Source organism: Diplotaxodon limnothrissa, linkage group LG17 (genome assembly GCF_057381915.1).
Source record: "Diplotaxodon limnothrissa isolate DT_005_m linkage group LG17, D_limnothrissa_male_GT1.1, whole genome shotgun sequence".
NCBI classification, from domain to species: Eukaryota; Metazoa; Chordata; class Actinopteri; order Cichliformes; family Cichlidae; genus Diplotaxodon; species Diplotaxodon limnothrissa.
In genome coordinates, this window is record NC_140612.1 from 32856680 (window position 1) to 32884102 (window position 27423).

At 40.7% G+C, this 27423-nt stretch overlaps 1 protein-coding gene across 1 annotated transcript; it reads right to left on the reverse strand.

The window, feature by feature from the left end:
• Window positions 1-1653: 1653 nt before the first annotated feature.
• Window positions 1654-16977, reverse strand: gpr37b (G protein-coupled receptor 37b). Its single transcript, XM_085376332.1, has 2 exons — window positions 15916-16977; window positions 1654-2469 (listed from the first exon to the last, which is right to left on the reverse strand). Exons 1-2 carry the CDS (start codon window positions 16975-16977, stop codon window positions 1654-1656), a joined length of 1878 nt encoding a protein of 625 aa, XP_085232458.1.
• Window positions 16978-27423: the final 10446 nt, after the last annotated feature.

Below are 27423 nucleotides of genomic sequence, written 5' to 3' on the forward strand. Positions count from 1 at the left end.
AAATGTGTGCACTAGTTATTTATTGTATCTACCGAACTGTACAGTGTTAAGTAACTAATATTTTGATTCATCTGTAAACACCAGTAAGGGCTACACTGTAAAAGAAAGTGCCACTATATTCTTAGTTGTGTCACTCTGAATAAAGGTAGTAACTGAATGTAGCAGCTCGGTGATACTCTTTGTTGATTTTGTTCATCTTTTACATTATTCAAGAGTCCCAGGTAACTGTAATCCGTCTTCTTGACCTGAAACAAAGTATGCAGCTAAATTTCTTGTGATTCTAAGTCGAACCTATGGATCTGTTGTTTACAGCGCATTCATCATAAGAGCACCAAAGAAAGTGTACAGTATATATACAGCCCAACGTGTAAGGCGTAACATCATACAACAGTGTAGTGCAGATACTTCTATCTCAGTCCACTTCGTGCCGAGTCCGTCCCTTTCAGTTACATTTCACGGTGTTACGTTCCATTAATTTCCGGTCTATTCGTATTCAATTCAGTCTGCATTGTTTCATTCAATCCCATTCCACTTCATGCAACGCTAATTTGATTTCAATTAGTCCACTCCCACACGTCCGTGTTTGTTGTACTCTGAGACCAGCCCAGCTTCGCTCGAGTCAAGCGGATATTTTTCAATATACAATGTAAGTGTGGCTGTGTACATTTGGATTCTCCAGTGAAACCTCCTCCCTGTGTTTTCCTTTCGCAAACTACCATTACTGCTGAGATGGCCTTTCCTAGTTTAATTATCATAAGCCTTGTTCCCATATGTGCACCATTACACGAAGCATAAACTGACACCTGATGTAGGTTGTAAACTTAGCTGTACTTCTTATGGGCAGTGTGAGCCTACATGTTTAGGTGATACTGCTTAGATGTTGTGTCTGAGTTACTATACAAGGTGCACTTCATGAGTAATTAGCTAATTCTCTATAATTTCAACTATGACTGTACAGTTGTGTACTGTATTTATTCTTATTGTATTCTAATTTTTGCCTCATAACTTTTGCACTGTCCACTTCCTGCTGTGACAAAACAAATTTCCCACGTGTGGGACTAATAAAGGTTATCTTATCTTATCTTATCTTATGACATATTTGGGAGGTGATTAGCATTGATTATTTTCTTGGACGTGTTTTTGTTTCGTGGTTGCCAAATCCACATTTGTTATCACAAACAACTGAAAGACCCTACTTGTTGTGACGTATTTACAGTGTAAATACTCCAAATTAGATTATTTCTTTAACTTGTGAAGAACCAGGCCTCAACTGGTTAGGAGGTCATTACAACTGTCCCAAAACATTTAGCTAAACAAGGCCTACAAAAGGGAAGTGAGTAAGTCTTAAAGGTTTCAGGCAGGACTGCTAAAAATAAGTACTGACCAAGTTTTAGAAGCACCCCATGGCAAGAGTGGAAAGACAACTTTGCCTTTTCTTAAATGTCCTGGAAAAACAGTTATACAAATATTGTAAAGTTGATGATCTTGAATAACAGGATGAACATATTTAGAGCACCCAACTTCCTTCATGCACCCATTTAGAGATGTAAGTGGACTAGGTAAGGCAAATCTCTCCTAGCCGAGTCTTGAGAAATACTAGCCACAGGCAGATATCAGGCTAGTGACATCACCTTCCCTGATGGTAATGTCAGTCTAGCAGTTGGACCCAGCAGGTGTGTAGTTACTCAGCTCCCTGCGGATGGTGCTGAACGGCGACAGCTCCAGCTCAGTAGTGCACTCGTGTTCATTGTCGTCACTCGCTGTGGCTGAGGAGGGGGCGTGGTTACAGCAGCAGCAACAGCAGCAGTCCAGGAATGCCCTGCCTAGCGGACGACACAAGAGGAGCAGCAGTGCCGGCGTCACGGCGGCCCGACAAAAGAGCAGCAGCTGGGAGAGGAGATGGAGCACGGACATGGTATGCTCAGGAACTCCGGCCGCCATGTAGGCAGAAACTATGTTGCAGATGTTCTCAGGCACCACGCACGCGCCGTAGACGATCGCCAACGCGACGACTGTGCAGTTCATCTGGCTCTCTAACCGGATCTGCTTCTTGTTGCTGCGCACGCTGGCCTGTTCTGCATGCCGAATCTTGCGCGCCGTCACTAATGAGCACCCGATTGTAAAGAGAGTGGGGAGACAAAAGTAGCAGCCAAAGCACCACCACAGCCGAGCACCCTCGTACGTCAGGCCCAGCACATAGAGCATGTCAGGCAGTGAAGTGGATATCCTGATAATGCAGCGTTCCACAGGGGGCTCATCTGGGATTCCCGTGTCCTCTGCCACAAGCTGTCGAATGAGGAGTTCCGGGAGTGCCAAGAGGAGGGCGCCGATCCAGATGACGGCTAGCTTGGCAGTAGTAGATGTGCAGTTCTCTATCATCTCGTAGTACATCTGGACATTGGTGGCTGCACGGAAGCGGTCGATGCACAGGGCACACAGGGTGAAGGTGGTCACACCCAGGGAGGCCACCTGAGCAAACAGACAAAGAGAAGCCCTTTAAACATTATTCAGAAATTAACATGACACGTAACACTGCGTATATCCAGAGGCCTTAGCTGACTAAAATGCATTGCCTCAAGAGCGTTGCTCATATCTTGAAATTGTGCATCAGCACAGAATGCATGAGGGGGAAATTAGGATAAAAGAGCTTGTGCTAACACTGGCCTTACACAAGTGATTATCTAAAGTCATTTCAACAGGCGGATGGGCTTATCTGTTTTCAATTCTGATTCGCCTGTGACACTCTGCAAAGTTATACTCACGGCTGCCAGGCTATCGAGCATAACAAAGAAAAGATACTAAATTATCTTAAATGGAGAAATTATATTTCAGAATCTTGAAGAAGGGCTGCTTCGTGTAGAGTAAACAAATGTGTTTCTCTGCATCGCACACAAACACATCAACTTTCACCAGCTGAAAAATCAGCCGCCACCAATAGAAAGACAGCAGGACAAAGTGTAATGGTACCGGCTGTTAGGTACACCTGACAGTGGCACAATTACATGCAGTGGGGCAGCAGAGGCACAGTGGAAGGCTCTAAGCTGTGATTAACACTGTAGTATCCCTTGATGCGTGTGTGTGTGTGAACTGAAAGCAGACAGTTAGACACCACACCTACATATCAAGGGAGGATTTCGAAAAAAGCTGTTGTTGCTGGAGTCACTCGTTCAAAAGAATCTTTACACCTAGTGTTTAATAACAATCTAATTAGCAAACTTCCAAAAATATTATGCTTTCCTGTTCATTTCTCATTCAAAATCTGCACACAACAGCTAATTATTTGGCACTACGTCTGCCTTTTAGATATGAGAATTGTCAAATTTCGCCAACACCTGAAAGCATCTGTTGGATTAGCCATCGTTTTGGCACAGTGTGGACCCTGCAAAATGGTCCTCTGCAGCTGGAGCATGTGCAGCCTTAACATCCCCTGACCCTCTGTCCTTCCTCATACAACACTGCTTCCACTCCTGCCCCTTCATATCCAATTTAATTATAACAGCCAGCTTCCCAGATGGCCCCTTTGAGCTGACTTTAATGTTCTAAACACATATTTCCTGGATAGATATAGATGTTCAAACAGGAACACGCACACACGCTGACCCTGATACACATGGAGGTCTAAGCAGGCTCATAAAGGGTCATAACCATGAGGGAGGTGTATGCTTTCTGAACAGTAGCTGTGATGAATGTGACTGCATTTGGGAGCTGGGGGTTTTATTACTTGTTGTGCCAAAATATTGCAACTGCCACTGGTTTGTTTCTGAGTGTATTTAGGATGTAGTGAAAGACGTGTTCCTTTTAGAGCATCTTGTGTATGATTTCTTGTCAAACTCTGAACCGATTAATCCATTAGTTGGTTTGGTTTGTCAAATTTTGAGCACACTTGGCAGATGTCATCTTACACTTAGTCCTGCAAGTTTTTATACAGCACAACTGTCTGCTTCTTGTAATAGAGATGAGCGTCAGTCTGGAGCTGTTATAGCAGTGAAATTTAAGCAGGATTTGACAGCCCCATGCTGTTCATCTACAGCATGAACAAAATGCAAAAAAAAAAAAAAAAGCACACCCTTCAAATGTTGCTGCAGTACAGGCACAGAGCGACTCTGCTCGTTTGATTCATGCGTCACTGTGGATGCCACTTACTGAAATTGCATTCTGCTATTGCCCTACTGCACTCTTGAGTGTACATACTATGCAGGGATGCATGTTAGGCATAAAACACGATGTTTGATGTACAGGGTGGGCCATTTATATGGATACACCGTAATAAAATGGGAATGGTTGGTGATATTAAAGTCCTGTTTGTAGCACATTAGTATATGTGAGGGGGCAAACTCCTCAAGATGGGTGGTGACCATGATGGCCATTTAGAAGTTGGCCATCTTGGATACAACTTTTGTTTTTTCAATAGGAAGAGGGCCATGTGACACTTCAAACTTATTGGTAATGTGACAAGAAAAACAATGGTGTGCTTGGTTTCAACGTAACTTTATTCTTTCATGGGTTATTTACAAGTTTCTGACCACTTATAACATGTGTTCAATGTGCTGCCCATTGTGTTGGATTGTCAATGCAACCCTCTTCTCCCACTCTTCACACACTGATAGCAACACCGCAGGAGAAATGCCAGCATAGGCATCCAGTATCTGTAGTTTCAGGTGCTGTACAACTCACCTCTTCACACCATAGACAATTGCCTTCAGATGACCCCAAAGATAAAAGTCTAAGGGGGTCAGATCGGGAGACCATGGGGGCCATTCAACTGGCCCATGACGACCAATCCACTTTCCAGGAAACTGTTCATCTAGGAATGCTCGGACCTGGCACCCATAATGTGGTGGTGCACCATCTTGCTGGAAAAACTCAGGGAACATACCAGCTTCAGTGCATAAAGAGGGAAACACATCATCAGGAAGCAATTTCAAATATCCAGTGGCCTTGAGGTTTCCATTGATGAAGAATGGACCCACTATCGTTGTACCCCATATACCACACCAAACCATCACTTTTGTTGTTCCAACAGTCTTGGAGGGATCCATCCATTGTGGGTTAGTGTCAGCCCAATAGCGGTGGTTTTGTTTGTTAACTTCACCATTCACATAAAAGTTTGCCTCATCTCTGAACAAAATCTTCTGCGTGAACTGAGGGTCCTGTTCCAATTTTTGTTTTGCCCATTCTGCAAATTCTGTGCACCGATCTGGGTCATCCTCGTTAAGATGCTGCAGTAGCTGGAGTTTGTAAGGGTGCCATTTGTGAGTAGCTAATATCCGCCAAAGGGATGTTCAACTAATGCCACTCTCCAGTGACATGCGGCGAGTGCTACGCTGTGGGCTCTTGCTGAATGAAGCTAGGACAGCCACTGATGTTTCTTCATTAGTGATAGTTTTCTTGCATCCACATTTTGGCAAATCCAACACTGAACCAGTTTCACGAAACTTAGCAAGCAGTTTGCTAACAGTAGCATGGGAGATGGGTGGTCTCGTAGGGCGTCTTGCATTGAAATCTGCTAAAATTACCCGGTTACTGCGTTCACCAGATATCAACACAATTTCGATTCGCTCCTCACGTGTTAACCACTTTGACATGTCAATGGCTGTGAACCAATAGAAACTTGTAAATAACCCATGAAAGAATAAAGTTACGTTGAAACCAAGCACACTATTGTTTTTCTTGTGACATTACCAATAAGTTTGAAGTGTCACATGGCCATCTTCCTATTGAAAAAACAAAAGTTGTATTCCAAGATGGCCGACTTCTAAATGGCCACCATGGTCACCACCCATCTTGAGGAATTTGCCCCCTCACATATACTAATGTGCCACAAACAGGACTTTGATATCACCAACCATTCCCATGTTATTACGGTGTATCCAAATATAAGTGGCCCACCCTGTAGAACAAAAAGGTGTTTTTGCACTCAAATAATAGCTGATTGCATTTAAATCCACTATTTAACATTTGAATATGTTGTATAGATTATTTTTCTTTTTTCTTTCTGTCATATACTGGTTACAGTGGTGGATGCCCATATTAAACATAGCCAGAGGCCAAAGGTTCAGACTTCAGACTCATCTAAATGCTCAGTTTCAGAAGTCTGTGAGATGGTATATTCCTAATTGGTCATCTCAGGCGCACACCTCTGGCTTTGAGTCCACCAACCTGCTGTTTAAACCAGTGTTTTTCTCCATTTTTTTCTACCTTTATTATTGTGAAACATCATATTAGTCTCTGTGTCTGACCCACTTCTGACAGACACAAATATCCATCGCGTACACAAGAACAGGTAGTTGCAAATGCTGAATATTTCATAAATAGAACAACAGGCCTGAAATTGGTTTTAAAGGCAACCAAGCTTTGATCAGCATGTCAGGGCGGAGAGCAAGGGCAAGATGAACAAGCATAGCTTTGTACCGGATGAGACAGAGAGAGAGTCCAACAGTCAGGGCGGGTGGGGGTGGAGGGTTTAGGGGGGTGAAGCTGTCAGTGTGTTTGTGGAAGGGGGAAATGCAAATGAGAGAATGAGAAACAGAGGCAGAAGAGGAATGGAAAGTAAAGAGGGAGTCAGAGAATGAAAGGGAAAGAGAGAGAATGAGAGCTGAACAATAGCAGAGAAACACGTCAGTGAGTCTAACTCACTGAGTGACAGAAAGAAAGAAATAACCCACGACATCCTCAGAATGATTAACAATGTTAATGTGGCATTTATCCCAACCAGCAGCATTGACCTTGTCATGTTCAGTTTACCTGCAGGCAAGACAACAGGTCTGTTAGCTTCAGGGACAGAAATCCTGCAACAGTAATGCTCTGAAATAAAAAAAACCCAAATAAATAATATATGTACACTCCTGTTGATTTTATACCTCCTGTCTCTTTCTAAAGGAATAGCTTGAGATTTTTAGAATCATAGTTATTTTTTTTCTTTTCTTTCCGATACCGAGTATCAGTCAAGCAGAGGAACTCAATAAAGATCTAAGAAGGACAAATCACAAGTTGAAAAAGTTTCTTAGATACATTTATAAATAATTGGAGATTCCAAGATTATAGTTCAAACAATTGTAAGCAAGTACAAGTTACAGATGTTTAACCACTTTGCACAAACCGTCGACCTCAAATGAGACAAAATTTAGGATAATCAGGAACAACCCAGGAACCATAACCTGGAAACTGCTGGAACACCAGCGTCACTGTCCATAGTGAAGTGAGTTGTACATGGTCATGGACTAAGAGGGTGCCAAGCAAGAAAGAAGCCCCTACTCCAAAACTGACACCTTCAAGCTCGACAAAAATTTGCAGCTGCTCAAACAAACAAGCCAAATGCTGTCTGGAGAAAAGCTTTACAGTCAATTGAGAACAACAAGCTGTTTGGTCACAATGAGAAAAGGTTTGTTTGGAGGAGTAAAGATGAGGCATTCAGTCCTCAAAACACTGTACAAATTGTTAAGCACGGTGGTGGTAGCGCTGTTTTGCTGCCAGTGGTACTGGTACATTGCACAAAGTGGATGGAATGATAAAGGACGACTACTTCCAAATTCTTCAAGTTCATATCAGCTAGAAAACTTGCACAGAGTTGGGTATTCCCATGAGAATGAACCACACATCTGTATACTTTTGCCCTGTGCGGATTAGAGAAAAATCCAGGAGAAAATCCAAAATAAATTCAAACTTATACATTCTGTTCTTATTGTGTAAGTCATTAAAGATGCATGCTGAACCATCTTCACCCTGGAAAAGAGCAGTTCAAAGAAATTATTAAAAGCCCCAAATTAGCATTTTAATGCGCATGATGGGAGTATGTAGACTTCTGACCACAACTGTATTTAATAATAGAAACAAAAATTGACTTTATGATTCCCTTTAGTTCTGTGATTGGAACCCCTAACTACCAAATAATACCAAATATCAAATAATATCAAAACCACCTGTTACCACCTGATGATAGACCTGATTTTATCGAATTTCCCAGAGGAACCCACCCGAGGGATTAATAAAGTTCTATCTAATCTAATCTAATCTAGACAATTTGCAAAAGAGGTCAATGCAGTTTTTCCACTTTATATGATGAATTGCTTCTCAACCTTGGACTTCAAGAGCTCAGAAAAAAAAAAAACAAAGCCATGAAAAGGCCTTTCATCTACAACACGTGTTTTTAAAATTCTGGCAGTCCATCTGCACAGCAGGTGAGAAAGACATTTTCCCCTGGTGCTGTTTTTTAATAACGGCCCATTAAGTTGCTGATTAAAGGTCTTGTGAGCTGGTGGTACAAAGGCTCAAGTCATTAATTGGCTCTTAACAAGGACTGGTGGAGCATTTGGGGCCATACTGTGACTACAGCCACTGTCAGAGGGTAATGGGTGTTATCAAGTGATGAATGGGCTAATGTCGAAACACAACAATGCGCAAACACAACCACACACATAGACAACCAGTCTGGTAGTAATGAGCCAAAGGGTTATTCCACCTGCATTGCTTTTCTCTTACAGGAGTGTGTGACCCAGTGCAGGCTCCAGAAGACCATAACTCTAACCAGAGAGACCCTGCCAATGACAGCAACCATCCATCAGGTGGGCTGCATGAGCAACAGAGACAGTGGATAGATCAGGGTTAGAAGGCAGGTCCTCTGCTCATGCCCATGTTTATGCTGAATTTTTGAAATTATCTTTCTATATGGTTGATGTATATGGAGGGTAATAGCAGACAAAATCCAACCTTGTGGACCTGCTCATGCTAGCAAAACAAAAACAGCTTCTGCTGTTAAATATCTATTGCTTGTTTTCTGTTATCTTCCGTGAGTCCATCCATTTTCTTAAGTTATAGGTGACTGAAAGCTATCCCAGCTGACTTTGGCAGACAGACTGGTAACTTGCGTTGGGTGTACCCTATCACGGGGCACATAAAAAGAGACAGACAATCATTCAGGCACACTAATGTAATGCTAATGTAGAATCATCACTTCATCTAATATGCACGTCTTTGGACTATAGTGCCTTGACTGTTGTTGTGATCTGGCGATATACAAATAAAACTGAACTGAACTGAATTATAGGAAAAAACCTAACTAGCCCTAACTTGACAAAATCATTGTAAACACACAGGCAGAGGCCGGTGACGCTACTGTTACCAGGTAATGTGTTGCTAGCCTCTCAAACCAAAGGGGTAACACAGTTTGGAGGAGGAAATGCAATAAATATAATAGCAAAAACAAAATATTGGTTTTATGAGTTCTTTTGTCTTTGATAGGATTCAACACACTACATATTAGTAGATTATTTACAAAGCTGTTCTAATGACTGTCTAGTCTGTCAGGACCAGTGTGGCCGTGCTGTCACGCCACTCCCCAGCTGCCCGGTGGGGTGACGACAATAAATCATCAGGATTCATCAAGAATGATAAAAGTGTGCACTGAAAACTTTACGGTATGGGTTTCAACAGAGTAGCTACTGTAGATTTAACTTGCAGATGTTCCAGCACTTCTGTCCATATAGTGCAACTAAAGGCTGGACGTCTACTTATTCTTTATTAAGGGTAGAAGTTATATCAACAGAAATTCAAACATCATCCATGATATTCAGCACTGAGAATACTGCAGGAGTCCACTATTCATGTTGAAATCCATCTTGGGTAAATGGAGTTCAGCGGCACATTGGGTGCTGCAGGCTGCCGTAGTCAGCTGAGGCAGTAAGGCTCTGCTGGAGCTCTCAAGCTGCTACTCAGTGGTGTTCTGCTATAGAGTTGATGTTAAAACAAGCTAACTGTGCTGAAAAAGACAAGTAACTAGTCACTTCTTCATTTAGAAAAAAAGAGGAAATATTAACAAAGATAATTATTTCGTACTGTGTTTAAGTCATCCTTTTAAAAGTAGCGAGCAATTAGCACGTTATGTTTTTTCCAATACACTATGCTGTGTATCTCACTCTTATGTAAAATAGAGTGGTGGAGAAGGAGCAGTTCATTTTGCCAATTATCACTGAATATTGCAATGGCATTTCAGGTTGTTGCAGAGACATGTTTTGAATAATAGCACATTAGCGTGGAAAAATAAGGCATTAATTTGATGTAAAAGGCCCTGCATTAAGGAGGACAGCAGCCCATCCTCCAATGCCCTCTACTGCCATTTCCTACAGACTGTATGACTGGTACTGGTAATCTCAGTTTCAATAAAGTAATCTTTAAAAACAGAATAAAAAAACATACTTCCAATGGTTTATTAAAACAACAACAACAAAAAAACATGTGGTCCATTTATGTTTCCAAAGCTGTCGTCTGTGGATGACGTTGCTCAGTAGTTGTGGCTTAAACGATTTTGCTCTTGTGATGAAAGAACACGTGTTCAAAAGCTTCGGAAACAAATATATAAAAAGTGTGTATGTGCAATACACTACATTGTGCATTACACATGCACAAAGAACGGGAATGAGTACTTAATGGGCTGCTTTGTATTTTTTTTTAATTACATTAAGAGCAACAGTGATCTATGTCATTGCTTTCTTTTTTTTTTTCTGTCTGTTTCTTCCAGACAATAAATTTCTCTTTCATTGAATTATATCCTGACGTGTGGCAGATTTACCCTGGACGCAAAAAAAAAAAGAAAAAAAAGAATGCTCTCATTCTACAGTGGCGACTGGAAAAGTCCTGTTCCAGGTCATTGATTCCTGCCTGGAAGTGTTACACTGAAAGCAATACAAAACAGAACAGCTTTCATGTTCTATTCTCTTCTATGAAGCCTGATTTTGTGCTGACCTATTCTATGTTGATGTAAAGCTGATATGCTGCTTGTTTTCACTCCACATAATTCATAATGATAATCACCCAATGAATATTTCATTTACATGAGTAATTACCAATTTAGGCAACTGCGTCCAACGGCAACCCCGATCTTTGCTTCATGCTGTTATTTGAACTTGTCTGAACATACAAAACACCAAATCTACTCATCCATGGACAAAGAGCTGGCTGAATGGACTCACCATTATGCATAATGAAGAGCTTCTAATCACATACTCTGAATAATTCAAATACGTATACTCCAATTAACAATTACTCGCATGCCTGACAGGCTGAGAATGCAAAGGGCGCGAGATCTAGTTTGTGTTTGTGTACTTAATTTGTGTTTGTCAGTGTCTACGCGTTGTAAGTGTACATCTGCATTTCAGTTTATATTAATGTAATATTCATTCTGTCTCTAAGTGTATGTGAGTGTGCATGTCCCAAGGCTTGTTTCTAATCACAGATAGCTGATGCGAAGAGGAGAGGGGGGAGAACAGCCGCAGGCAGTGATCAGTAGGGAGAAGGCCATTCCACCCATATGGCGAAACACCACACCCTACTGACTTTGTGAATGTGTGTGTGTGTGTGTGTGTGTGTCTACAGGCTAGATGGTTACCTAGATTTTAAACCGACATAGGCTTGGACACATATAACTGTAAATAGTAAGACATTCCTATTTCATGACCTCTGGTAGACCTCTAAAGATCGAAACATAACGGTATGGTAAATGAAGATAAATATTTTTGATTTCATTAGCAAGGCTATCATTTTGGATTCTTTCTTTAGAAAGAAAATCATAATTGCAACTGACTTTATATTCCTTCCTATATTCCACTACTGTACTTCATACAGCAGACATAAAGAGCAGACCAAATTCTAATTCAGTTTCCTGAGGGTCTGCGGCTCAGTCTGTGCACGGTGAGTGTGTATATGTCAAGCTGATGTATGTCCTGCCATTATCGCCAATTTCGACACTGTGCATTGTGGCCCTCGGTGGGTCCGTGCAGCCCTGTTCACTCTCTCCTCATACTCAAGCTTTCTCTTGCACTCTCTTTTCCTCCAGCCTCTTCAACGGTCTATGTCTGCCTGTTGAAGCCCCGACTACAGAAAATACCAACAAGGCCAAATACACAAGGCACAAACTAAACTAAGCCTAAACTGAAGGATGATATTGGCCTTATAGATTTTTATATACTCTGCTTAGAGTTAGAAAGAAGGAACTTTCAATGAATTAGATAAGCTAGAACATACTTAATGTATCCCAAAAGTTAGGAAATTCATGATAGTCAGAGAATCAGTTTTGGTCAAAATATGAAAGACTGAAAACAGGTTGGATGAACGGCAGTAGAGACAGGCAATAAACAGACGGATCATAAAGGATTCTTTTTTTTATGAGCTAAAGTCCTGTTACTGTTGTCACACTCAAAGTTCTCACATAAAAACACTTAGAAATGTATATAGTAAATAAAAGCACAAGTTGTACATAGCAAATATAATCAGTTCAGGTTCTAATGGCTCTAAGCAGATGCTATATGGCTACACTAGTATTGAGATTGCCAGTATCACACTAATTACAATGCATCTTTAGGGAGATGTATATCCCATGATGATGTTTACCAATCATCTATCTGTCTACTAATGGGAGAAGTCATTAGGCTGTTGCATATGGGTTCAGTTGTACAATACTTGCATGACTGCTTAAATATAAGTGTACAAATTTTGTGTGAGATCCAGTTAGTAGGATTTTGCATTTTGGTTGAATTTTGTCCATCAAACCATGTGCCTAATGCTAAAAAGTAACACAATATTATCAGAAAAAGATGGACATTCAATCAATGTTTCTGTGACATTGTAATATCTCAGATGCCTTTTTCTGTAATGATTTACAAGCATTTCTTTAATTGGGGTTAATAAGATGTATATAAATCACTCTTTTACAAAAGCATAGCTTTAAATCAACCTTGACAAATGACTTCTTTTTCCTTCTGGCTTATACAATGCTTACTGCTCCATTTATTTGTTATTTTACTCTAGTTTCAGGTCTTATTCTAATAAACTGCCAGGTGCAAAGACCCAATTATTGTCCATTAGTTTTGCCTTTTTTTGGGGCTCTGTCCCCTTACTGCCAAGAGGGGCAGTGTGCGGTGTGAACAGGCACTGTATCTGAAATGATGTGGGCTGGCAGACTGGCTCACATTTTTATTTTGTGCAGTATTTCCCTCCGTGTTTGCTCACATCTCACACCAAAATTGCTTTCTCTTTGAGGTTTAGAAATTCCACACTCGACTAAGCACTGAATAAAACAAGATTTACTTAAAGCAGCTCCACGGGAGGCTCCTCTCTTTGCACAGACACTCATGCATTATCTATAGAATCTCCTGATTTGAATACATACCTGAATGGGGTTCTGTGTCTGTCTGTCTGTGTTGTGTATTTATGCAGGCTAAGTGTGACTGAGACTGTGTCCTTATTTCAAATGATAATATCCCCTGTGACTCAATTTGGGTTAAGTGAAGAAAGAAGTCACTCCATAGGGTGAGTGTGTGTGTTTCGCTGAATGTTCCACAGGGAAAGATTGAGCCCTGGGCTGCATTACTCACAGCCTGTTTGATACATGCATGCACAAATACACACACGGAACACAGACAGCGCCCTGTGCACATGTCCTGATACATATGTATATTAAAACACATCTTGAAATGAAGCAATTAAGACATGGAGACAGGTGTGTACAGCTACTTCACAACAACATATTCTGTATTAAAAATAACCATTTGGTCTGTGCGGTGGATATGTGTTAGTCAGGTTATTAAATATTATCCCGTGGTCCCTGGGAAGCTCATATGCAATAACACAGGTAGGGGGCCTGTTTCTCTTAAATAATTAAAACATATGCAGTCACAAGGTGTTTGCAACACGGTGCACAGTGGACTGATATTAAATATGAGGATGTTATTATACACTAAAGAGTAAGTATGCAATGCTAAATATAATCTCTACTTATTATTGATCATTTTTTTGCAGCTTCTGCAAAAAATGTAGGCCTAGTAAAGTGCAGAGCCTGACCGATACATCAGCCTATATTAGCCTTTTGCTGATATATACTGGTATCGGCATTTATTATTATAGATGAGATAAGATAAAGATAAAGAACTTTATTGTCATTGTAGTTATACAACGAAATTTGTTTGGTAGTTCACAGAGGCCAGCAGCAATAAAACAAGAAGCAGCACAGTAACATAATAACCATAGTAAACGTAGTAAAAGTATAAAATATAAAGTAAAAAGAAGGCACTTAGCACAGTAAATAAAAAAAATATATAATAGTATTTACAATATGGTATTATGTTTTGAGTGTTGAAATTACAAATTTTTCCACCAAGGAGCACTCTGCAGACTCACAGGTTTTTTTAAACTCCATTATCATATTATCTTATAAAGGACTTTAAAAAATCTGCTTATATTTGTGTGTCTGAATATAAAAAAACAAAATACCAGCTGATATATCAAAATATCGGATTTTTTAAATCACCAAATATCGGTATCAGCTTTAAAAATTCCATCAGTCAGACTCTAGGAAAGTGTGAGTGGACCTTTACCTTTATAACTTCACTGAACAAATAATAGCCAGTGAGCATATGTGACCATAAGCTGACAATTGAGCTAAAATGAAGAAAAAGCACCGACTGGTCTTTGATTTAGAAGCCCATTGTACACTCGAGCATTGCCCTAGAAATTGGCCTTCAGCTCTGTCTCAACACCCTTAATTACAGTTGCATGGAAACTTCATGAAAGCAACGGAAACTCTTCAGAAAGCTAATATAAGATTCACCAATACCAATACCCGACATGCACCACAAGCCCATGAACATATCTTCCTGGGCTAAATCTGACCACTTTAAAAAGGCGACCCCTCTATCTATACATTTGGTTTAAATGTAAAAGGTGAAAATTTATCTTCTTAGGGCTTATTTTTTGTTTAAAAGTGAAAGTTTAGGAAGCAAAGGGGACTAGGTCTAGGTTTAAATCTGCCAATTATGTGAGGAGTTTGTAGAGTTGTTGAAAAAGAGTGACCTTCACTTTTAAACCAAATTTAGACATAAAGGGACACCGTTTCAATGGCCTGAACAGATGGCCTTTCAACCAAACCTTAGTGTAGATTATACATCAGGCATAGGTATCTTTAACATCTCAACAGGTTTTTGCTGTATGGCTGGTAAGATATTATTAGATAACAGCTCTTCCTGTTTGCAGGCTCTGTAGCATCTGGAGGGAGGAGTTGAAGTTAAATTCTGATCACTGACTCTGGCTTCTTGCCCGGTTACACAATCTGACATTTACTCTTATCTTTCTTTCTACCTTTGGCTGCAAACAAAATAATTCTTACATAGTCATGACTCAGACGGGTTGCCCACAATTTCTCCGTCTTCAAATCAAGCATCTTTAAACACATATGTAACCTCCCCCCTTCATGTTCACTTGAGGCGGGTCATGCCAACAGCCATTCAAAGCAAGCTTAAGCTGTGCCTGAGCTGGAATCCCCTGTTTTACACAAAAGACATTGTGCTTGTGGGTGAATCAGACACTGGTGTAATTGCAGTAAAAACACAAAGGAAAGGTATCAGCATACTACTACTGCTTATGAATGCTGGTGCGTGGGAAGGGGAGGGTACAAAAAAGGCAAGGAAAGAGGCTGACTGAGTATATGTGCGTGTGCAATGCCTTCCTCAGGTGTATGTATGATGAAAGCAGCGGTTTATGAGCCAAAGTAAATGGCAGATAGCGAGTGGCTGTCAAACATGCTGGTGCGTATCTGTGCTTGTTTGTGTGTTTGATGCCTCCAGGGCTAAGTGAGATTCCTGTCCAGTTGCAGCAGGTGCACAAGTGCCAAACAGATTGCCTTGTTATTGGGTGAGGTGTCATCCTGTGACTGTGTGTACTTTCAGGTCTGTCAGTGCTTTGAAAGTGAAACCAAACTCTTAAATTAAATCTCTATATAGGCAGGCAACGAAGAGCATGACACCTAAATGACATTGACTGAGCCCTTTCATCATCTGATATCACTGAAGTGATCAATTCAAAACATTTCACCTACGCATGTGAGAAATCTAAAGCAGAAAAAAGACACAAATGAAAGCTGGGCAGAATTACCTCCACATAGGGCACCACTTTGCAGGCAAATTCTCCCAGCAGCCATGACTTCGTCAGTTCGTGGAACACCACCATGGGCAGGCAGAAGAAGATGAGCACAAAATCCCACACAGCTAAATTTGCCAGCAGAGAGTTGGAGATACTCTTCATGTAGTAGTTCTGGCACACGATGCACAGGATGGCAATGTTTCCCGCTATGCCCACCAGGAAAATGACCCCGGAGACGCACGTGATCGCGTAAGCGCCGTAAGTCTCACTCGTCACTGGGTAAAAGGGGTTCTTGATCTCGTTCTCGAAATCCTGCGAGCTGGGAGGGGTGATCGGCGTGGCGTCCCAGGGGTTCTCCTCTCGGAAAGTGAAAAACTCACTCCTCCTGGTGAAGAGGTCAAAGGGCAGTTCGGTGGAGGTGAGGGCCACCGGTTTGGGCATGGGTTCCCACGGTGACGCGTGAGGTTGAGCCAAAACTACAGAGCTTTTGTTCAACCGGTTTCTCCCCCTCTTCCACGCTTTCTTCTGTTCATCTTTTGTGCCTCTCTTGTGCCTCTCGCCCTCCTCGGGTCCCCCTCCTCCGTCTCCCCAACCCATTGAAGATGGCTTAGCCGCATTGTAGTGTCCACCTGCTGGCGTCCCCGTACTACTAAACCCGCCATTCAACTTTATCCTCCTATTATGGTGGCGCGTCGAGTCCCAATGTGAGACGGCGTTGGGATCCTCCACGGGTGTCAGAGTCCTATTGTAGTCGCGTTTGCTGTGTCCATTTCGCCGAATTTCTTCTGCAATTACCCTCTTCCAGGGGTGAGTGGAGTTAAGGGTCCCTCTGATAATTGCCCGCTGTGCCTGCAGCTCTGCCGAAGACGCACCTGTGGCGTACTCGGGCAAGAGCGCACGGTCCCGGGCTTTGTTTTGATGACTCTCCCGGAGAGACCCCTGGAAAGTCTTGCCAGAGTACGCGCTGCTGTTGCTCTCATCTTTAATCCGAACTCCTCCATTATTTCTCAAAGATAGCAATACATGTATATGGGCCAGTAACACGAATAACGTCCTAGGCGGCAGAATCTGCATGATCCAGGAAATTACTGAGCGCAGTTTAAATCTTCACGAGTGCATGATCATCACACCTCTATGGAGCTCGGGGGATAATCTTCTTTTTAGTCAACACCCATGTTGGAAACCGTACAATAAATAGCACAGGGTTACATTCGCTCTGCAAACTTGAAAGTATCCCACTGTCTTCTTCTGCACTATTTGCACTGCAGCTGCAATAATCTCCAAAACGCCCCCTCCTCCTCGTTTTCAAAGTCTTGGCATTAGCAGGACAGCGAGTCAGTGTCCGGATCCAGAGAGAGGGAATTGTTGCATATGCACGCACAAATCAGCACAGCATCCAGTTTCTAGCTGTGCGAAAACCCAGATCCTCTGCGAGTATGTGAATGATGTTAATTCATTGGGTTGGGTCGGCAGCAGCAGCAGCGTCAATGCGGTGCAGCCCGGGTAAAGCCCACCAGGCTGTGATGCACGGGAGTAGAGAAGAGAGAGAGAAGGAAAGAGGAGGGGTAGAAATCGGTCTCTTCTCTCTCTGTATCTCTTCCTTTCCTCCTTTGCGTCCAGTATCTTTCCTTCTTCGCTTTCTCCTTGGGTAGGACCGTGCGCTGGAAGAAAAATGCACTCCCCTGGCGGCTAACCCCGATCTGTCACTCTCCATCCATCATAGAGCATCTAGCAGCCCCGGAGCAGGCTACGGTTACAGCAACCCCCCGGCAGAGAAGCCTGCCACGCCCGACAAGACGTGCTAATAAATATATTTCCCAGTTTTTAATTTTTACGCATAGGCGGCGCTGTGATATCAACGCGCATTTAAGTAGATGCCTTCCAGTCTAATTTGTTTAGACTCAAATAGGAAGCAAATTGCCGCTGGGTAAAATATCTATACTTATTTCAAGAAGAAAAGCAACTTTTAGAGAAAAATCCCTTTCATCTAAGATATCTTGATTTGATCCGCCCAGCTCAATTTATCTGAAGCGCCTCCCCGAGGCATTTTTTAGTTATGTTAAAAAAGAAACACTTTCAGACTAGGCCTACTACTTCATGAAGATTAATGATTCATGCTTTAAATAATTTCACTTGTAAAAGTTGCTACCCGTTAAAAGCAGCTCTCACAGTCAGTATCGTCACCTCTCCACCTTGGCCCGTTGGGTCATTCGGATTCAACCTTCACAATTTCAGTGCACCGGGCTGCAAACTTCACTTTCATCTAAAGCCTGAACGGATCACTGTGGACAATATATACAGTAAACATTGATTGCCACTTGTTTTACGACTGTACCACAAATCATTCAATATACCTTTAAAATGATATTTGACTCTGACCCTAAGCTTTACTCAGAAGCTTTAAGAAGCACTCCAAACACTCGGATATTGTAAGAAGTGGCTTAACCGAGAGGAAACGTTTCCCTCGTGGATTGCAGTGTTAATTAATGGAACATTTCTTGAGCCCACTTGCTATGTTAATGCACTCTAATTCCACTTCGACTTGACTGTTCTTATATGTCTGTCTTCTCTAGCAATTTCTTCATTTTGAGTTAACTACTTAAACTGCTATTGTGACCATAACAGGTATAAAGAGCACACTGTAAACCCGAATGTTCAAAGTAATTAAACAGATTAAGTAGTGTATACTCAAAGTCTTTAAAAAGTTCTGTTAACTTAAATATGTCAAGTTCGTATAACATGTTCTTCTTTTTGAGTAAATGAAACTAATAATATTTGATTGAATTGAACTATTTCTATATTAAGTAAGCATCACTTAAAATCATAACTTAAGCACAACGTAACACAGTTAAGTTAGGACATATAAGAATGGTAAAGTCCTGTTATTTTTGTTGTTTCAAGTAGGATTTAATAATAAACTTAATTTATGTAGCACATGCTAAAATACAATAAAATCTCAAAGTGTTTCACCAAATAAGTAAAATCAAATTGTCTTAAATGCATTAGTGGAAGACAAAATGTATTTATTTTAATATTCATTGTTTTATCAATGTGTCCTACATATATATTTTTAATTTTTTCCGTAAGTGTTGAGCAGCTGCAGGAATCAATTTTTATTCCGAGTTAATCTCTGATTCACCCTCCGAAGCGGAAGGCGGCGCTAATGAGCATTAATACGAAACACAGAAGAAGTGAAGGTATATGGGCGGGAACAGCACCAAAGAGGCAACACGGACGACTGGAGAAAGTTGGACCTAACGGCAGCAACTAGCATCACTGGACTTACAGTAAGTTTTCAATGTTGATATTAGTTTATTGTTAAAATACGAATATTTAGTTGTATTTTGGGTGCGTGTCGAAAAGAATAGCAGAAATGTCGGTCCGTGTTTTTTATGTGCTTTGCTGCTCTCCCCGAAGGAAACTTTGCGCTTGCAGAGCTAGCATTAAGTTGTTGTAATGAGGGTCGCAGGCTGTTTAAAAAGTTAGATACTACTTGTTCTAGAGGTGGCGCCTGGTCGCCTAGTATAAAACAAAGTATTTTAATCTCTCTAAATTTTTAAACCCCCTCTCATGACTCAGAATAGTTGGGTCCAAACAAGCCCGTTGTCCCTGCAGTTACACAACGGAGATGCCTGTCTGCAGTGAGAGTGCTTTCAAGCAGTTTTCTTGTTAGAAACGCTATATTTTAAACTATATGTTCAGGGTTAGGGTTGTGAAGGAGCTCTTGGACCTCTGGCCTGCTCTAAAAATGGAGTCTGAGGTAATATGGATCAGCTCTCTTTAAAATGAAAATTGTAATTCTTACTCATGTGGCAGCTTTTTGCTGCTTTATAAAGATGTGCGAGATTCTTCAAATTGAACTGTATTGTTCTTCTGCTGTAGTTGTATGCAGAGTTTCAGCGGATTACAAATCAGAACCTGCCCAATACATTCTACGCTGAACTTGACCGCCATCTTCCTCGACTGATGACCTTATTCAGCCAGGGCATCAAAAACTGGGAAGACAGCAGATGCCCTGGCTGAAATTCTAAGAATTCACAATGAACAGGTAATAATAGATTGTTACACATTTCATAGGTTGAACCAGTGGAACATTGGACAGGTTCAATGATTTAAATGAGCTTTTTGAATTTTGCTATTACTCCACTTTGTGTTTGCTATTTGTCTGACTGTATTAAAGATGTGAACAGGTTATTTGTGGACATATGTTCTGATTTGACTGTTGTTTTTGTTGTTGTTCAGTAAACTCACCAGTATATACAATTCTGTTTTTATCTGGAAATAGGAAATCCATGATATCCACACCAAGCGCACTACCGTTCTCCACGCCCTTCCTGTCTATCTGCGTGAGGATGTCTCTGGATTTTTCAGAACCTGCACTGTGAGTGTCCTTAAGTATCTAACAGATACTACTGTGTATATAAACAGTGCATCAAAGTACAAACATGTATTTTGATGCACTGTTTGGACTTATCTTTGTTTAGTCTACCCATACGGTTTCCATGTATGGTCTTTTCTGTCTCCTCACTACGAATGAACTGAATTGGTGTTTTGTTGAAAGTGATAAGATGTTTAGTAAAACATTTTCCTGTGTATTTCCTTTAGCTTAGTTTCAGTCTATCTCACACCACTTGATTCTCTGGTGAATTAGCTGATTTATGTGTGCAGAACATGGATCTTCTGTTTTTCACCTCTTACAGTGAGACTCAGGTCTCCCTTGTAAAAGAGGTATTGGATCTCAGTGGGAGTTGGTAAAATGAGAAATTATATGTCGTCTGTTGTATTTCTTGGGTTAGATTGTGATTAGTATCTCTTTTTCATTAATTCAGGACGAATCTGATGAGTTGGAGCTTGATGGTGTTGAAGTGGCCCTCTTCACTGTCATCAGTGACCATGACACAACAAGTCCAGTTCACTACCAACCTGTGAAAATCTCTGTCGTCATTGTAAGTGATGCCGTGTTCAGTCTCCCCAGATTTGGTGAAGCCTTCCTGGTAATGTTTGGACTGATCTATGCACTTCACCTCAGCTACCCAAAGGCCTGACCAACACTTTAGAATTTACTCAAAAGATTTTATTTGGTCTAGAAAGTGGTAAACTGTCACCCAGGTTACAGACCCTCAAGAATGACTTGGTTATGTAGGAACTCATCTGAAAGAAGGATGCAGGGTGAAGCATTATAAAAGGCTAGTTCAAAGTTCTCTCCTTTCATCTAAATAATGCCTCAAAACATTATTGCATTACTCTACAGGTGTTCAGCCAATAGGTCCAAACTATACAATGTGCCTTTGTTCTCATTAACATAATGCAAAGCAACACTAATGTTTTGTATGTTTTAATGTTTTTCGTAATACTATTTCCAAAACATTGTGGGCTGCGCAAGATGACCTAAATTTCACTGTTTGATACTAGTTAATGTAAAACAAATAGCATTGTAATTCACTCAAATTGCTGCCTTGTTGTCTTATTCAGATATTAGCCAGAGAGCCAAAAGCACATTTTGATATTATTAATTATTATTTGGCATTATTTTTCATTACTCTGACAGTTTTCCTGACTAAACAATTTTTGGTCTACTTATTTTAATTTATAAATGTTTTTGTTAATTATTTTTAATTAATTTAATTATTTTTTTTTTAATGTATTTAATTTCAACATAGTGCTAAAAGGGAGCAGGCAAGATACTGTTCAATGGCAGATGTTTATGACTTTTGCATATTAAGTTACCGATACTCAGTGTAATTGAGGCAATCAATTGCCTCAAAAATTTTAAGTTTTGGGTCACATGTTTTTAAGTATCAAGTAGTCAACATATTTGACTAACGTGTACTTAAAATAATGACAACACAAACTAATAAACATTTGAGTTTTGTTAACATAAAAATGTTGTGGTTGTGTACTTATTTTTTATAAGTTCTGTGAACTTATTTCTTTGAATTTGTAAACTTGAAACTTTAAGTCATATTAACTGCAAATATTTGAGTTGACCGTTCTCAAAAGATACAAGTACCATGTAATCCAAACTTTTATGTTCTGGAAAAATTTGACTTTTGAGTTGATCAACTCAAAAAAATTGAGGCAATCGATTGCCTCAATTTTTTTGAGTTCTGGTAACTTATTCGGGTTTACAGTGCAGTGACTCCAAAATCAGTGTATTATGAGCTGCAGTATGCTTCTGCAGCATCATTTTTGGGAGAAAATACATAGAAAATGTAGGGAAAACCCCTTAGTATACTTGTGCTATACCAATACCTCATGATTTCAAAGGATCATCATTAGTTTGCAAATTCTGAACACATTTTAATGACAACTAAATCGCTTTTGAATTTCTGCAATAATTAGTCATACAACAAAACACACCTTTCATCTTTTCCTGTATTTTGAAATTGATTTGGTGGAGCGTTGGAATGTGAATGTGTCTGTCTCTAAATCACTTTGGGCCAGTGCTGTTGTTTCAATGGTTATAAATAAATGTAAATATATTAATGGCTATTAAAAGGCTATAAATCTGTTTGCAGTATATTTTTTCATTTCCAAAAAGTCGTTTATTTAACACAGTTAAGTAAGCTGCATACTGATCTTTGAGGATTGAAATAAAGTATTAAACCTATCAAACTAGTATCGATGTGATACCGATACCAACTCTGGTATCGATACTAACGATATTTGAATTAAATTCCCCCCACCCATCTCTAATAATTAGCAAGGTGTTGCAAGTAATGGAAACCCAGTTTAAATAATTAAAAATAGGCTAACGGATAAACCTTTCAAATGATAACGAGAAAATACCTGTTTTTATAGTAATCTGAAATGTTTGTGGTCATATAACAGTGTTGTTGATTGAAACCAAACCAAAAAAGGCAAAAGTAGGAATCTTTCTGATGGCAAACAGGGGGCGACTCCACTAGTTAAATGGATAAATGGATAAAAGAACATCATCTCCTCCGCCATCCCAGACACCACAGATCCGCTGCAGTTCGCCTACAGATCCAACAGATCCACAGAGGATGCCATCGCCCACGTCCTACACACCACTCTCAGCCACGTGGACAAGAAACAGGGTAACTATGTGAGAATGCTGTTTGTTGATTACAGTTCAGCGTTTAACACAATAGTGCCCTGCAGACTGTTCACAAAGCTGAGGGATCTGGGACTTAACAGCCGTCTGTGTGCATGGGTGTTGGACTTCCTCACTGGCAGAACTCAGGTGGTGAGGGTGGGCAGGTGCTTCTCCAACAGCATCACCATCAACACAGGAGCACCTCAGGGATGTGTCCTCTCGCCACTGCTCTACTCCCTCTACACTTCAGACTGTGTGGCCACCCATAGCTCCAACACCATTGTGAAGTTTGCTGACGACACAGTGGTGTTGGGTGCCATCTCCAACAACGATAAGGCGGCCTACATGGATGAAGTGAAGAATCTGGCATCGTGGTGCCAGGACAACCACCTCCAGCTGAACGTCAGCAAGACCAAGGAGCTGGTGGTGGACTTCAGAAGGGGTCAGCACAGAGACTACAAGCCCATCATCATCAATGGAGCTCCAGTGGAGAGGGTGCAGTCCTTTAAGTATCTTGGTGTCCACATCTCCTCAGACCTGACATGGGCTGCCCACATTCAGGTCCAGACCAAAAAGGCTAGGCAGCGCCTGTATCACCTACGACAACTGAGGAAGTTCAGGGTCTCTCCAAAGATCCTCAGGATTTTCTATACAGGCGCTGTGGAGAGCATCCTCACACAGAACATGACATCGTGGTTTGGGAACAGCTGTGTGAAGGACCAAAAATCTCTCCAGAGAGTGATCCGTACAGCAGAACGCTGCTGCAGGATTGCTCTCCCCCCGCTTCAGGACACCTACACCAGGAGATGCCGGACTAGAGCAGCGCAGATACTGAAGGACCCGTCCCATCCTGGCAACAAACTGTTCCAACTTCTGCAATCTGGTAGAAGGTTCCGCATCATCCGGGCAAGGACAGAGAGACTCAAGAGGAGCTTCTATCCCCAAGCCACCCGGGCCCTAAACACACACACCCGCCCTCTCACATCATCTATAATTGACTGAGACAGGACTCTCTTCCAGACACTCTAAACCAAGGCACAATGTACATTTCAATTCCTTTAATTTTAAATATGTTTATATTGTCTATCCTGTAAAATAGTCAGATGTCTATTCATATTAATGTACAGAATTCACCTGCTTGCTGCTACTACTGCACATTCACCCAGTGTATATACTATATGTCTGTATATATATATATAATGTTCTTCCTCTACACCCCCCCCCCCCCCAATTTTTGCACATGTCGAGGAGCGTGTCAGGCTACATTTCACTGTGTGTTATACTTGTATAACTATGCATGTGACAAATAAAGAACCTTGAACCTTGAACCTTGAAAATCAATGAAAACAAAAAAGTTTACTTCAGTAATCATTTACCTAATGAGTTCATGGTCACTACATACTGTACATATCTTATTTATTGCAGCATAACGTTTATGTTGTAAATTACGCCCATATTTAATTAGAAGATAAATGACTAGCTTCTACAGTATGGTTTCCTTAATTTCTCAATCACAATCATGCTTTTTTTTCTTGCTTTTTGTTTCAAAGATGCTGATGGCTCATATCTAAGGCTTCAGAAGGGGAGCTGACAAACCAATGTGTGACGTCATGCTGGCTACGTCCATCTTTTATATTCAGGGTTTGATCACAATTTCTGATTTAAAAAAATGTCTGTCACAGAATATTGAGGGTTATGCGGCTATGGCAAGTAAATACACCCTGATAAACAAACACATGCACAAAAGCATGACCTTTCATTAAGCATGTCCAGTAGCTCAGTCAATAATTCAAGAGCCTTTAGAGCTAAATGAAATGAGCCTATTATGTCTCAAGTACCCTAAGTACTGTTAATGGACTCACCCTGCTGCAGACACTGACTGCATATTGCAGCATTGTAGGAAAAGAGAAAGATGCAGAACACATGGGCAAACTTAAGAATGCTCACATGAGTACACGCACATATGTAAGCATGGAAATAAATGGCACATTTAGAGATTTTAGATAAGAAAGTGTATGCAAATGTACTATCCCCCCAAAAAAGTTAAGATGGTGTGTAAAATTAAAATAAAAACACAATACAGTGATTGCAGTCCCAACTAATTTGGCCTTATTTTTCCCTTTTTCCTTCGATATGTTTTCTCCTTTCTATTGTGAATAAAATATGGATTGATGAGGTTTGCAAATCATTGCATCCTGTTTTTTATTTACATTTTACACAGCTTCCCAACTTTTTTCGGAGCCGGTGTTGTCCAGTTCCCAAACAAGCATATGGTTCTGAATATTTACATATCTACAGTCCTGCTTACTCTCTGTTTGTGTTTTCCCCAAAAAACATATGTTGTTTTCGAGAGGATCTGAGAGAGTGGAAAGCAAATTGGCAAACACAGCGGACTCTAGCAGGTGACCTTCTACATCAAATAGGTGAGTGGAGCCAATTCCATCCAGGGGAGCATGCACGCACACATAATCGCACACTCGTCCAAGTTTCACTCGGGGGGTAGAATGCTCAGGATTGATCACTTGAGTTGCTGATGCCAGAGTCCTCATTTGACATTGAGTTGGATTTATTAAAAAAAAAGTTTTGGTTGTTTAATAATCCGTGTAGCAAAAGTGAGTCAAATATGATACCGTATTAAATCAGCTGGGAGTAATGCTGTTTGCTCAAAGACATGCAGTGAAGAGGAGGACAGGATTTCTTATTCGCTTTTTAACACATGGGTTTATTAGGATTAATTGAAGCGTTTTCAGTTAAAATGTGCACAAAGTTAATAACACAGTAAATGCTCAGCATCTGTCAGGCTTCACGAGTTAAATACTTCAAATTAAGCAGTGTGCGCGACCTTGAGAACACCACAACGTCACAACTATTTTAATAAGCTGGAAAGCAACGCTTCATATCTGCTGTGCATGTGGTCCACGGAGACTCCGCAAGATGCCGTGTGTGGTTGGAGATAAAGACGAGAGGTTCTCTCACAGATGTAGTCATGCATGGAAACGATCAATGGTTCAGACGCAGAGGGACATTAAAGGGCACACAGCGTGCCTGTACACACATGAAATACAAATGAAGGCTTCAGTGCGCACATTAGCAGCGGGAGCCATGCACTCATGCACAGAGGGGAGTCTGGAGTTTAGTAGGGCATGAAGTCAGTCAGACGAACATGCGAGGGCCATGAAGATTTCATGGAGTTAATTACAAAATCCACTCACATACAAATGTAAAAAGTAGAACACATGGACAAATCCCACAGTGCATTGACCCTCCAATGAATTATAGAAACATTTAGTTTGATTTGGTTTGATTAGAGTGAAGGAGAGTGTAAACAGGTTCCATACTTACATACTAATCTGAATAAGTTACACCTCCACTTCTGTGTAGAGCACTTTGGAAGAGCCATTGTTCTAAATGAGCAGCTCAGTGAGTCAGTAAGATGTTGGAAGACTTTATTAGGCTAGAAGTCTTTAGCTTTAATATGTAAAACCACACTGCTGTGAAATTATCTTTATGAACTCAAGCTGTAGGAGGGTGGAGTGCTATTCAAGGAAATTGCTTTTTAACAACATTTGACTTTGCATACTTATGCTTCTGCTCCTCTGAATCGTGATTTGCTCTTGAGCAAGGTAAGGCTTTTATCATGCTGATTAGAGCATAACTCGGTAGGCTGTTGTTTCGAGAGCTTTTCACTAAAGTCATTATTGTGCTTTAAGCTTAGTCTCATTCTGATGAATAACATTAGCTTCTCATTGTGTCATCGCATCATCAGGATGCTCTTAGTGAGGATTTCTGCCAGGCTGTAATCATGATAAACTAAGAGGCCCTCAGCACGTGTTAATGTATAGCTTAATGCTGCCATCTAGTGGTGTTAAACAGAATTGCAGAAACACAGGTAACTGGTAAATACGTTCTTTAGATCATTTTTCTCTTGTTTTGTACTATATATTTAAAAAACAAACAAACAACACACCAAGCATACTGATGTGCTATTTCTGTGGAGTCTCTTAACCACTTAGCCGGAGCGTAGCTTGCTTACAGGCAGGGATGGAGAGCCAGGTCTATCATCAGGTAAATCACAGTATTGCAATCAGAACCAGAAATGCACTAAAAAAACAACAAAAAAAAAAAAAAACAACAACAACAACAACAAAAAAGTTTCGGCCTTCATAAATATGAAGCAATAAGTCTGAATATATAAACCCCACTAACTTTGTTTCTTTTGACTCTGGGAGGAAGCCAGAGTACCTGGAAAGAACCCAGACAGTTGGTGGATTCAACCCAGAACATGTTGCTGTGAGGTAACAGTGCTAACCACCATGCCACCACTGTGTGCAGGAAGCACTGTTATAGTATTATTATATTAAATTTAACACTCTACATTGTACTTATATAAAGAAAAAAACAACATTTAAATTTGACTCGCAATCAAATTATTTTAATGTTAGAATTTTGGGAATGAATAT

What these genes read in the sequence shown, in the direction of transcription:
- gpr37b (XM_085376332.1), bottom strand. Translation starts at nt 16,977, where the DNA reads ATGCAGATTCTGCCGCCTAGGACGTTATTCGTGTTACTGGCCCATATA. An exon ending in AAGTGGTGCCCTATGTGGAG is followed by an intron (nt 2,470 to 15,915) that starts GTAATTCTGCCC and finishes CTGTTTGCTCAG; the next exon opens with GTGGCCTCCCTGGGTGTGAC.